The sequence below is a fragment of the Euphorbia lathyris genome, chromosome 4 (genome assembly GCF_963576675.1).
Source record: "Euphorbia lathyris chromosome 4, ddEupLath1.1, whole genome shotgun sequence".
Classification (NCBI taxonomy): Eukaryota; Viridiplantae; Streptophyta; class Magnoliopsida; order Malpighiales; family Euphorbiaceae; genus Euphorbia; species Euphorbia lathyris.
In genome coordinates, this window is record NC_088913.1 from 23,856,138 (window position 1) to 23,869,785 (window position 13,648).

Sequence of the window (13,648 nt, forward strand, 5' to 3'; positions counted from 1 at the left end):
CATTAATTTATGCAAGGTTCTTAGGATATATATGAGTGTTCCTTAGAGATTGTTTGGATGATGGTATTTGAAGGTACGTGAGGGTGAATTTTGGGTAATTTTCCTTACACTCCAAATTGGAGGAGAATCATGGTACATGTATATTTTTCTTCCAAAATTACCATTTTCCTTTATTTTATTTATACAAATGAAATACTATAAGAGTAATTTTATATATAACTACATTATTAAACCATCACTTGTCTTACTTTAATTGCACTTCCTCCAAACGAGGCTTTAATGATATATGAATTCCATTAATACATGGTAGCGTAATATTAGTTACAAGTAAATAGTAACTATATCTTACCCAATATTGAAGGTTATAGTTTTTATGATATTTAAAATAAATTTATTATCTTGGGTGATAATCTGCATTAAAATGCAAAAGACATTGTTTTTAACCATTATCATTATGGTTATTCATTATTAAAAATTCATTACGATATTTATCTGCAATAGTAACCTTTATGGTTATGACCGTTATATATGGTATTATTAAAGCAAGCACGATTAAAGTTCTATTATGAATATGTTTGGCATATAATATTTACTTGGTTTTATCTTTTGACTAAGTTCATTCTAGAGTCAGAGACTAACGTGAAGGAATTACTAAGTTGATTCCAAGATGAACTAAAAATTTCATAAAGAGACCTTGCATCGTATATGATATTTGCCAACAAGGCCAATGCAAACAGTGTTTCGCTATGAAGTCTGTTCCATGGATCAAGTCATTGATCACTAAAGTAAGTGAATATAGCTTTTATGCTTTACCACAATCTTTTAATAATGGACAGGATATGCCCCACTTCTGGAGTTCTTTCAGTACTAACCCACAAGTACAAGGGAATCGCTAAAAACTGCAACCAACGCCAAACACTAGCATGAAAAATAAAGCTCAATTCAGAGAAGTGTACATTCGGAGCCACTTTAGAAAAAATTCCTTGGCTATGTCATTAGCCAAAAAGGAGGTAGAGCAAATCCAGATAAAGTAAAAGTTGTGCTAGATATGAAAGCCTCACAATATGTGAGAAAGATCCAGAGGTTGAACAGGCGGATCAGCCGCCTCAAAGATAGGACAAAGTGATCCCCCATCTAGGGCGGGTCCACTTACCTCAAAGATAGGACAAAGTGATCCCCCATTAAGGGCGGGTTTTAACGAGGCTCTCAGAAGGACCGGTATCCATTATAATAAAGGCAATAACATTGCCCCCATTAAATAAACTAATCTTTGTTATCAAACGTGTTTATCATTTTGTTTGCAGAGTTCACAGTCAACATAAATGTCTCCATACATAGGGAGGGGAAACAACAAAGTAAAAGTCCCATCAAGGGCAGATTCTCTTCCCAGTGAAGAAATCCATAAAGCTTGTCATAAGCTTCTAGGGGACGGCTGACCACCTACCCTAGTAATTCGGAGAAAATCTAAGGTGAATTGAAAGCGTATCATATCAATAAATGATCCCATATAGGGCGGGTCTTATCCATAAGATCTTACATAAAAGTCCCACCACGGGTAACTTCCCTAAAAGCTTAAAACTCTTTTCATAAGAGAACACGGTCCCACCACAGGCAGCTTCTTTGAAAGCTTAAAATACAAAGTCCCGTCAAGGGCAGACAAAGTCCCTTCAAATGGCAGATTTACTTGCTCATTAAATAAATTACCCTTGATTATTAGTTTTGTATAACATTTCTTATCGGAGTGCTAGCATACATAAATGTCTTCTTACTAAAAAAAGGGGAGATGGATTCAGATTCTCTTCCCAGTGAAGAAATCTTACAAAGTCCCTTCAAAGGGCAGATTCTCTTCCCCGTGAATAAATCTTACACAAAGTCCCTTCGAAGGGCAGATTCTCTTCCCCGTGAAGAAATCTTACACAAAGTCCCTTCCAAAGGGCAGATTCAAAATCAAAGGTCCCATTACGGATAGATACACTTCCTAGAGAAGTGGTCATTAAAAATTCTATCAAGGGCGGATACATCTTTCTCAAAGAAAGAAATCCTTAAAGCTTATCGCAAGCTTTCTGGGGGACGGCTGGCCACCTACCCTAGCGATTTGGTGGAATAAGTTTAAACACTTAAAAAATATTCTTAAGTTCAAACATGAAAATAAAAGAAGAAACAACGAAACTCTTCACAAAATGCAAAATATGACGAACGAAGGAAAAAGCCCCACGAGGTGAATGCCTAGATGTCAAAAGTAAAGCCTATCAAAAGGCGAATGACGCAAAGAACGCCTAAGAAAATCCCGATGTGGCGAATGCAAAATATGGCGAACAAAAAAGCCCCACGAGGCGAATGCCTAGATGGCAAAAGTAAAACCTATCGAATGGCGAATAGCTTAAAGAACGCCCAAATAAAGCTATAATTGACGAATCTTCTTCATTAAACACAATGAAGCCTCATCTTCATCAAAGATAATGAAGTCTCGCCTTCATAAAAACAAAGTAAAAACACTTTGGAAAATAAGTAAAGGCTAATTAAAAAGGCAAGTGCCTGGAGTGCCAAAACCCTAAAAAAGCGAATAAAGCTTAAAATAGGGAACAAAGCTAGAGTGGCGAATGTCTAGAATATTTGACGGTCGAACTATGTGGCTTTGATTCCCAAAAAAATAATAGGGTATGTAGGAAGCTTAACAAAATAAGAAATTATCAAGTCCAAGCAAAAAAGATTGGTATATTTTGATAAATCGAGAAAGGAGAGTTCTTTGAGTTACACTCCCGAGCACTTCAATTGGCTTATTTGATGCTTAGAAAATTTAAATGACGTGTCTCATTCCTACTGGTCTGGGGAAATATGTTTAATACAAAAGAATTAAATATAAAACATGCTTTAGACAGTCCTAAAGAGCTTTTTATACCTTTAGGGGGGCTCCTGATAACAACCCAAATTATTCTAGAATGAGGAATAAGGGGAAATTAATAGAAATAATGGCAAACCATTATCTGCTCGTTGTGTTCCAGTTCCTAAACAAAAAAAAATGACAAACCATTATCCCTTATAAAAGTGGGATGTATGCATGATTAATAAGGAATGAATGATAATTAATGCAAGGGTCTCTAAACCGTTATCAAGGAGAAACCTCCAACATTGATGATACTAACAACTCCATTAATACTGAAACCATCGAGTATAACTAAAGTAACATCGAAACCCACATTCAAGGACAATAAAGTGGATTAATACGATTGTTACAGAATTGCATATAAATACCCCAGCTTCTTGGGATCAAAGGTACACACACGTTATTCTAACCCTACTTTGTGATTACAGATTATTCTCTCAAGAATATTACTGACTTAGTCATCAGAGTGTCCCCGGCTGATCCTAACGGTGCCTCACAGGGAAGTTCTCTGATCAACGATTTTTTTACAAGTTATCGAGGTATTTATAAAGGAGGTCCTCACACACTTGAGTGTGCCCCAAAGGGTACTCTACTTTTGGGTGTACATAATAATTCAATATTGAATTAATTAGGATTCTGTAATTATTTTTAATATGTGAAACTATTTATAAATGCCCAGAAAATTACATAAATTAAAATTAAACTACAAGAATATAAAACATTTTTCAGATTCTAAAAGTTAATTTTTCAGAGACCCGTTTCTGATTAAAAGTATTTATTAACAAAAGACTAATATACTCTTTTAATTTTTAGATATTCAAAATGTATTTTTAATATATTCTAAATGTACGTGTGATTAAAAATAGAAATTTTTCTTTCTAGTTCATTGATTATTAATTCATGATAGATAATAAAATATTCAGCTCATTAACATTAGCATTTCTATAACCTTTGATGATTTGGCCTTCATTCAAACTCGGAAAATGAGGTTTCCGAGCAAGATATCGATCTAGGATATGGAATCAACTTTCAGATATCCAAATGAAAATGGCTTGTTTGCTTGGGAGAATACTATTATTACAATCTCTACTATACACAGTATGCATAGCTCACTTGATTTCTTGAATAGTTCGGATCGACGTTTCGAGAACGTAACTTGAAGATGATTTTTCTGTTGAATTTTCTCAATTGGAATCTTTTGGCGACCCAAACTAGACTTTTTCACCATTGTTGAAAGTTCACCAATTTGGGATAGATCATGGGCCAAATGTGACCAAATAATAGGTCAGGGGCCAAATAATAAAATTTTGGATAGATCAATAGCCAAATAGTGCTTTAAGCCAATATTATATTTTGGGATTATGTGTTAAGTTTTGGCACTCTTTTATACACCCTCTTTTGGAGATGCTCTAAGAGTCCATGAATTGCAAATAAGGCTTAGGTTCATCAATAACTGGGACGGTCAATTTTACTGTCGTAATGCCTTGAATCAGTATATCCCGTTTCCTATTCAGAGTAGGATTTGGGTTTCAGATTCCTAGTTGGATTAGGATCATGGGTTCCTAGTTGGATTGGGATCATGGGTTCTTAGTTGGATTGGGATTGGGATCATGGGTTCATAGTGGGATTAGGTTAGATTGGGTATTATAAATACCCCATTATGTAACCTAATCATAGTAATATGATTTTCGCCTCCTAATAATACTATTCTCCTTCTGCCCGTGGACTAGCCAACACAACATTGGTGAACCACGTAAATCTGTGTTTTTCGATTGCTTGTTTATTTATCTTTCATTAATTCCGCACAACAAACTGGTATCAGAGCTTTCGGTTTTCGATCGGGGTTTTGTTTTATGGAGAGAAAGATGTCTGCGATGAACGTGAAAATCGAAAAGTTTACTGGGAGAAATAGTTTCAGTCTATGGCAGATCAAGATGCGGGCTTTGTTAAAACAACAAGATCTGTGGACGCCGTTGAAGAAGGCAACGGGAGAAGTCACTGCTGAGATGACGATTCTGGAAGAAAAGGCACATTCAACAATTATGTTGTGCCTCGCAGATGACGTCATCACTGAGGTCTCAGTTGAAGAGACTGCTACCGGTCTGTGGATGAAGTTAGAGAGCTTATACATGACGAAATCTCTAACGAACAAACTTCTTCTGAAACAACGTCTGTTTGGCCTGCGAATGCAGGAAGGTACGCAACTCAGGGATCATTTAGATCAATTGAACACATTATTATTAGAATTACGTAATATTGATGTGAAAATTGAAGATGAAGATGTTGCTTTGATTCTATTGGTGTCTTTACCGCTTTCATATGAGAATTTTGTTCAATCATTTATTGTTGGTAAAGATTCTGTGACTTTGGAAGAAGTTAGGTCATCTCTTCATAGCAGGGAGTTGTGCCATAAGGCGAGCAATACAGGTGCAGATAATCAGGCCTCTAGACTGTTTGCCAGCGGCAGTAAGGGAAAGGGAAACGGTGGAAAGAAGAAGTCTAAGAAACCATTCTCAAAGGGTCCCAAGCTAGACGACACCTGTAATTACTGTAAGGAGAAAGGACATTGGAAAAATGATTGTCCAAAGAAGAAGAAGAAATCAGAAAATCAACCAGGTTCTGCTGCTGTAGCAGATGGCGACAGCAGCTCTGAAAATGATATTGCTCTAGTTGCTGACGGACACACTCATCACTCTGATGTGTGGGTTCTTGATCCTGGAGCATCTTACCATATCTGTCCAAGGAGAGAGTGGTTTTCAACTTATAAGCAGGTAGATGGAGGTAGCATTTCAATGGCTAATAGTCATGTCTGCAAAGCAGTTGGAATAGGCTCGATCAAGTTGAGGACACATGATGGTAAGTTCTGCACGTTGAACGAAGTCAGGCATGTTCCATTGATGACGAAGAATCTGATATCTCTGAGTCTGTTAGACAGCAGGGGTCTCAGCTGGTCAAGAAAAGATGGAGTTCTACATGTCTATAAAGGTTCTGATGTGATTCTGAAAGGTGTGAAGCATGGTACTTTGTATTTTCTACAAGGTTCCACTGTTACAGGTTCAGCTAATGTTGCATCATCAGAGATTGACCAGGAGGATATGACAAAGATATGGCATATGAGACTTGGTCATATGGGCGAAAGAGGGATGCAGATTCTATCAAAGGATGATCTTCTTGATGGCCATAAGGTCAAAAGTCTGGAGCTTTGTGAACACTGTGTCTTTGGGAAACTACATCGCAGCAAGTTTCCCAAAGCTATTTACATAACAAAAGACACACTTGATTACATCCACTCTGATTGTTGGGGTCCATCTCGAGTTGAGTCTTTGGGAGGTCACAGATATTTTATGTCTCTGATTGATGATTATTCAAGGATGACTTGGGTCATCATGATGAAGCATAAAAGTGAAGCTTTCAAGAATTTCAAGCAGTGGAAAGCATTGGTGGAAAACCAAATAGGAAAGAAGATAAAGAGGCTGCGAACTGATAATGGTCTAGAATTCTGTTCGTCTGAGTTTGATTAGTTCTGTAAGGATGAAGGGGTTGCTCGGCATCACACAGTCAGGAATACACCGAACAGAATGGTGTAGCTGAACGAATGAACCGGACATTACTGGAGAGGGTGAGGTGCATGCTCTCTAACGCTGGGTTAGAAAGAAGATTCTGGGCTGAAGCGGTGAACACATCATGTTATCTGATTAACCGCAGACCACACACCGGCATACAACTCAAGACGCCTATAGAAATATGGTCAGGAAAGGTTGCTGATTACTGAAATTTGAAAGCTTTTGGGTGCACAGTTTACTATCATGTTAATGAGGGTAAGCTAGAACCAAGAGCCAAGAAGGGAGTGTTCGTAGGCTATGGAGATGGAGTTAAAGGCTTCAGGATCTGGTCTCCATCAGAGAAAAGGGTCATTTTGAGCAGAAATGTAGTCTGTGACGAAAAATTCTTAACAGGGCAATAATGTCAGTATAGGTATAATTAAGTACAGAAAAGTTTCTAATTACAGAAATTTTAAGATTGGAATTAATTAATAATGATATTGCTATGAAAGAGAAATATTATAAAAATTAAACCGTTGTTCCCGTAGATGTAAAATTTGCATAGATTGACATTGAGTTTGAAAAGTCAGATTGTTGACAAAGAAACTATCAATCTCAAAGAGGAGAAATATTATTACAATCCGTAACAGAAATTGGCATTAAGTGCCATAGAGAAACCTCCATATGTCTGGGAATTTCAAATCTACAGTATTTGAATTAGTTCCCAGATTCAATAATGCTTTTATGATGCCAACTCGAGACAGCAAATAACAATAAAAGCAAAATTAACCTCCATATGCTTGGATTTTTCAACTCTATAAATACCTCAATATGTTCATCACCCAGCATTACAAGAACTAAAAAAACCCTAAGTATTTGATCTAGTTCCCAGTTTCAACAATGGTGAAAAAGACTACTTTGGGTCGCCAAAAGATTCCCATTCAGAAAATTCAAAACAAAAATCATCTTCAGGTCACGTTTTCAAAACGTCGTTCAGGACTATTCAAGAAAGCAAGTGAGCTCTGCACACTGTGTGGAGTAGAGATTGCAATCATAGTATTCTCTCCAGCAAATAAGCCTTTTTCATTTGGATTTCCAGAAGTTGATTCCATCCTAGACCGTTATCTTCCTCTCAATCCTCATTTTCCGACTTCCAATGAAGGCCAAATCATCAAAGATTGTGCTAATGCTAAGGTTAATGACCTTAATTTGGAATTAACAAAGATTCTTAATGACTTGCAAACTGAGAAAAAGCGTGGTGAAGAACTGGACAAACTCAGAGAATTTGGGCAAAACATGTACCCCTGGCAAAAACCAATTGATGAACTTGGTTCCGATGAACTTAATCAACTCCACCATGGATTAGTACAGCTTAAGCAGAAAGTGGAATTAGAAATCAATAACATCATCAATCAACAGTCTGCACCCGAACCTGCACCTAATCCTTCAGGAAATTGGATCAATAACAACATCAATGTTCAGTCTGCACCTGCACCTGCACCGGCACCGGCACCTAATCCTTCAGGAAATTGGTTCCTCGATTTTCAGCCTGCACCTGCACCGGCACCTAATCCTTCAGGAAATTTGATCATGGATGAACAGTCTGCACCTGCACCGGCACCCGCACCAGCACCTACTCCTCCAAGAAATTGGATCGATTTCTTTTAGATTATGAGGTCAAATGAAATCATGCTTCTTCATATATTTCTAGTATTAAATAATATTGGTTATAGAGATGGGATTTTTTCATTTGTTCTTCTCTTTATGTTTTTCAGTGCTAGGGTTACAATAGTGCATTATAATTTCCATTATTTTGATGTAATTCTTCCAGTATGCAACTGTTTATGTTTAATTATGTCTTCATCATATTGTCTACAGACTTATTAAATGGATTATTCAATCAAATCCCAGTAACATCTTGCTTGAATCTGCTAATCCTTAATGTTTTTTAAATCCTTAGTAAAATAGAATTAGTATGACCATGTTGTGTTCAGTACTTAAAACTAGTCTTTGATTCCTTAATCTTAGGTTTATGTGTGTAGAAATCACATGTGTTTTTGCAACTTGCAAATGGGTTTTGAAGCTTACTAATATTGAAATTTCTCCATTCTGGTATCACTGAAATATTTTGCTTATTAAAAGTATATTTTTGGTCAAACTGGTTTATTTTCAAAGGTCTGGTTCTTAAATGTTTCTAAATTTTGGTTCATCTGTCCTTGTGTTTTAGTTTTCCTGCTAATATGACAGCAATTTGGTTGTTAATTATATATGAGAAATTTTCTGGTCTATTCTATGCCTAAATTAAAGCTGGAAAATTGTAAAATTGAGCGTTGTAGTTATTGATGAGCCTAAGGCTTTTTTCGAATTCATGGACTCTAATGTTCATTTTTGCTTATACTCAGCCTTTGTGCCATAATTATAGTTTTCTAATTATTGGAAGTTTGACATTTTATGATATTGCACTATGTTTAGGATGAACATTGTTCAGATGTTTGATAAAACTGGATATGAAAAGCTAGACTTTTCGAAGAACAACAATCAGAAGAAAATAGCTAAATGAGTTTAAATTTATAACTTATTCATTACTACACTATATCATTATTAATTTTCATTTTAAAAAAATGGCTTCTTATGTTTCTAAGAATTATCCATATAAGGGTTAGTAAATAATATAATTGACATGGAATTATGTGATTAGGGGGTTGCTTTCATAACCAACTCCTATGACCTTGTGTTAGGGTGACTTGATGCTATCAATTGATCCAATAAATTTGTAATAATTTGAATAATTTTTTAAGTATTTTGAACTTATGGTAATAATCTTCAACTTATTGTAAGAATATTGATCTTATTGTAATCTTTCATTTTTCCTAGACTTGTTCACTCTTCTAATATTATCCTCCTCATTGTTTCAACTGTTGTTTATGTTCGATGTGCCTTTGATGGCCCTTTTTGCTTTTAATAGTCATTTTCTTGTCCTAGTGGACTATGTATTAGCCTTAGCCTATATGTATGTATGTGGGGTTTTATGCCTTACTGGTCTTATCTTATACTTGCAATTTTACTACTTAATGAAATATTAACATTATTATCAAAAATATATATATATATTATCCTCCTCATCTTCCTCATCTTATATATCTTCGTGTCCTTTGACTTCGAACCTCATCTCCCCCCTCTCCTCCTCCTCCTGTATCCTCATCAGCCTCTCCACCCCTCCTTAGCCTCCCCCTCCCCCTCCTCTCCTTCTCCATGCCCCTCCTCAATATCCTTATAATTCTCGAATAGTATCTTAAAATCTATAGAAACCCGTCTACATAATCTTTGAGTGACTTAGACCATGTTCTTTATTATTTAATTTTAGTAACAATCAGTTCAGTTCAATTCAGTTCAGTTCATCATTCAGCAATTTATTATTATTTATTATAATAATTATTATTAATATATAATAATTATTATTGTTTATAATATATATATATATATAATTTATTATTATTATAATTATAATTATTTATATATAATTTATTAAATGTCCCAACTACATTTTAATTGTTTTTAATCATCTTCGTTAACATCATCTTCATTTTCCGCTCCCACTTCATTCTCCGCTAGACGTGGTTAAATGGAAATTTTTATTTGTATTTGAATAGAAATTTGTATTTGTATTTAATTTCATAGGCTTTAAATTCTATGTAAATTTGTGTTTGTATGTAATTTGTATTTTTAGTTAAAATTAAACTCATTTTTATTTAATTTCATAGGCTTTTACCAAACCAAGCTTTTATTTGATATTCAATTTAGTTTTATCTTGGGATAAGGTACCAAAATAGGTCTATGGTTTTTGGAGATGTATCAATTTAGACCCCACGTACAAAATAGAATCAATATAAGCTTAATGTTTATAAAGGGTCTCAATTTAGGCCTCAAGAACGGATTGGACCCATCATTCCTATTTTTTCATTAAGTTTTGATTTCTCCCTCCACGTACAATTGACAGAACTTAATGGAGTAATATCAACATCGTATCTCGTTTCGTTATTGTTTCCCCTACAATTACACTGGAACTAATTGGAAGGGATCAATGTAGAAAGGCGTCAAAACAGGGAAAGAGCTAGAGAACACAGCTCAACAAGAACTATTCCATTGAAGTGGAGCAGGCTGACCGAAACGACTTGAAAGACAGAGTTTAAGGGAAAACAGTAAACACACCCCAATGAACTTGGTTTAGAGAAGCTTGAATACAAGAAACGTGGCAAGTGGGAACGTGGGCAGTTGATGAAGAAACAGAACCCGTCGCATGAAGGAACTAACTAAGGAACGTGGTTTAGTGGGAACAAGGATGTGGGTGTACCGGTTATTGGAACCAGCAACTGCAGTATTTAAAGAAAAGAAAAAGAAGGGAAAAGGATCCAACTCAAACCAATTCAACAAAATGAAATCAAATCAAACTCAATCCTAATGGAATTCAAACAATTCTCACATTATGGACTTTAGCTATTCTACAGCCTTAGTTTACTCATTTTGATCTAACTTTCAATTTGTAAGTTCTAGCTCTAGTCTTCCAGTTATGCCAACAATCTCATTCAATGCAATGCAAGCAACTTTTTACCTTTGAATTGTCTCTTTTAAGCAATGTCTCAGTGTAGTTATAATCAATCTTCTAGATTCCGCTATGAACTTTAGGCTCTTTTATGTCCTTTAAGCCTTTTACACTTTGGTTTGATTAGAAGTTAGATCCAATTTTAGTTCTTTTGTAGTTTTAGATAAAGCTACTGGCACGCCCACAATCTGATCCAATCCGCACAAGAAAGACACCAAACAATTATTGAGGCCTAAATTGGTACTCTTTTTTAAAAGTTAAGCCTATATTGGTGCTATTTTGTACGTGAAGCCTAAATTGATACTTCTCTAAAAACCACATGCCTATTTTAGTACCTTATCCCTTTTATCTTTAATAATATATTTATTTATTATTGTTATTGTTATTATAAGCTTATTAATGTCTAATATTATCATTAAAATTATTTTAAAGTCTAACTAGTTTTTGGCCCGTAATTTAAAAATATAATATAATAATTACAATTAAGGGTTAAGGTGCAAAAATACCCCTAACGTTTTGGGTCAGGAGCAATTCTACCCCTAACGTCTAAAATGGTGCAATTTTACCCCTAATGTTTGTAGCCAATGGCAATTTTACCCCTAACGTTGATAAATTGGGTCAATTTATGAAATAATTCATCAAATTGTCTTCTCGGTCATGAATTTTATCATCTACACTTCACATGTGCGTCATTTTATCAGTAACAAATCATAAACATATGTTGAGATGTGAAAAAAATAAAAAAAATAATAAAAATTTATACTGTCTTTTGTACGAATTAGACAAAAAAAATTCAAAAAATTCACTGAATTTATAAATATTAATCTCCAATTCTATTATTAAATTATAAAAAAACATGAAATCCTTTTTTTTAGAATGAATTGATATGCAATTGGTGCAAAATAATGAAAAAAAATATCTGTGTTTTATAATATTATCTAAAATTGACCCAAATTACCAACGTTAGGGGTAAAATTGCTCTTGGCTACAAACATTAGGGGCAAAATTGCACCATTTTAGACGTTAGGGGTAAAATTGCTCCTGACCCAAAACGTTAGGGGTATTTTTGCACCTTAACCCTACAATTAATGATATAAAGATGATATATAAATTAAATATTATTATTTTATTTTCACATTTACTTTAAATAATCTATTTAATATAATTAAAAATTAATATATTATGTATTATATTATATATTTTTATCAGTAAAAAAGGAGGAAGTGACAGCTCAGCTCCATCGTTACTGTTTTATATTATATATAGATATCATCATTATTGTTAAATTCAATTAAGTTTAGTAGCATTCAGTTAAGTTCAGTAGCATTCAGTTCAGTATTCAGTAGCATTCAGTTTAGTTCGGTTCAGTTCAGTTCAATTCAGTTCAGTCAGTTTAGTTCAGTTCAATTCAGTTTTTTCCAACGATAAAGAACATAGCCTTGTACCATCTGCACGTTTTTTCAATTGGCTCGACAAAAAGTGCAGCTTCTGGCACGCCGGATGAATGAAAAACACAAAACCAATAAACATCGGATACCATATTACTTACATTACAAACGTCTTATGCTTCTTTAAAAGTTGGATTTTTAGAAGTTATTCATCTACTTAAACGAGGAAGCATGTTTTTGTCTTTCCTTATATAGAATTTACGAGGCACACTCCATACCTCAAGAATCCATACCTATAAAATATTCTAATTCAATTCAAATGCAAAAAAAAAAAAAATCTAACATCAAGTAGATCAAATAAATATATGAAGAATACCTCGTTGAACGCCTCAAATTTCCCCTTTCCACTCTTAGCAGATATGACCAATTGCAACGTCTTATACATCTTCTCCTAAGCAAACACACCTAATGGAAACTCATTAAACAGTTTTCGAAAATCAGTGAGGTTGATGATATTAGGATCAACAGAATGATTTGGATCGGTGGTGAAAAGGAGCCTATGTATAACATACAACATAGCCATGAAAACCGCATCACCATTTTCTTCAAGGCTCCAATCTTTGCTTTCGAAGGTAGAGTATATTTGTTTGTGTGATAAGACTCGACTACCTTCAAAGTACAGATTTTTTAATCTATTTGCCTTCTTTAAGTTACTCACTCGCTTCACAATTGGTGCAGAGTCACCAAATCTCAATCCGGTTATGGGTCCGAATTCAAAATCATCAATTTTCAGTTCAACTCCTTTAATGTTGACCCACATCTCCTTATGATTTGGATTTGATGTAGCAATCTCTCTAATAATGACCCCATGTCATAGAGGAGTCGATAATGTACACACCTTCATATCCGCCAAATGCCAAGTTTTCCTAAACATCTCCATTTGCTCTTTAGTTAATTTAGTCTTCACCATCTTCATCACATCCCAATGACCCGTCATTGTGATTGATGCATTTGTATTCAAGCTATAACGATATTTAGTTTATGCCTTTCGTACTATTATCAACTCATACTCTCTTTCTCTTTTTTGAATCAACCTTAGATGGATCAACTTTCAACAAAATATAGCTCAATTTAGGCAAATAATGCTAAAAAGCTTCAAAGATTACTTGGTTACTTCACGGTTGATCAAAACCATGAAGCAAATCATGTGTATTTCCTTTCGTGGTTGCTCAAA

The 13,648-nt window shown here is 34.7% G+C and overlaps 1 protein-coding gene across 1 annotated transcript; it reads left to right on the top strand.

Annotated features, from left to right (window-relative positions):
- Nucleotides 1-746: 746 nt before the first annotated feature.
- On the top strand, nucleotides 747-8,094 carry LOC136227096 (agamous-like MADS-box protein AGL61). The gene is made up of 2 exons (XM_066015807.1): nucleotides 747-837; nucleotides 7,334-8,094. The coding sequence occupies exons 1-2, from the start codon at nucleotides 747-749 to the stop codon at nucleotides 8,092-8,094; spliced, it is 852 nt and encodes a 283-aa protein (XP_065871879.1).
- The last annotated feature ends 5,554 nt before the right edge of the window (nucleotides 8,095-13,648 follow it).

Coding starts and splice junctions, on each gene's coding strand:
- LOC136227096 (XM_066015807.1), top strand. CDS start 747: ATGAAGTCTGTTCCATGGATCAAGTCATTGATCACTAAAGTAAGTGAA. Junction 838..7,333: donor ATCTTTTAATAATGGACAGG/ATATGCCCCACT, acceptor CAACAATGGTGA/AAAAGACTACTTTGGGTCGC.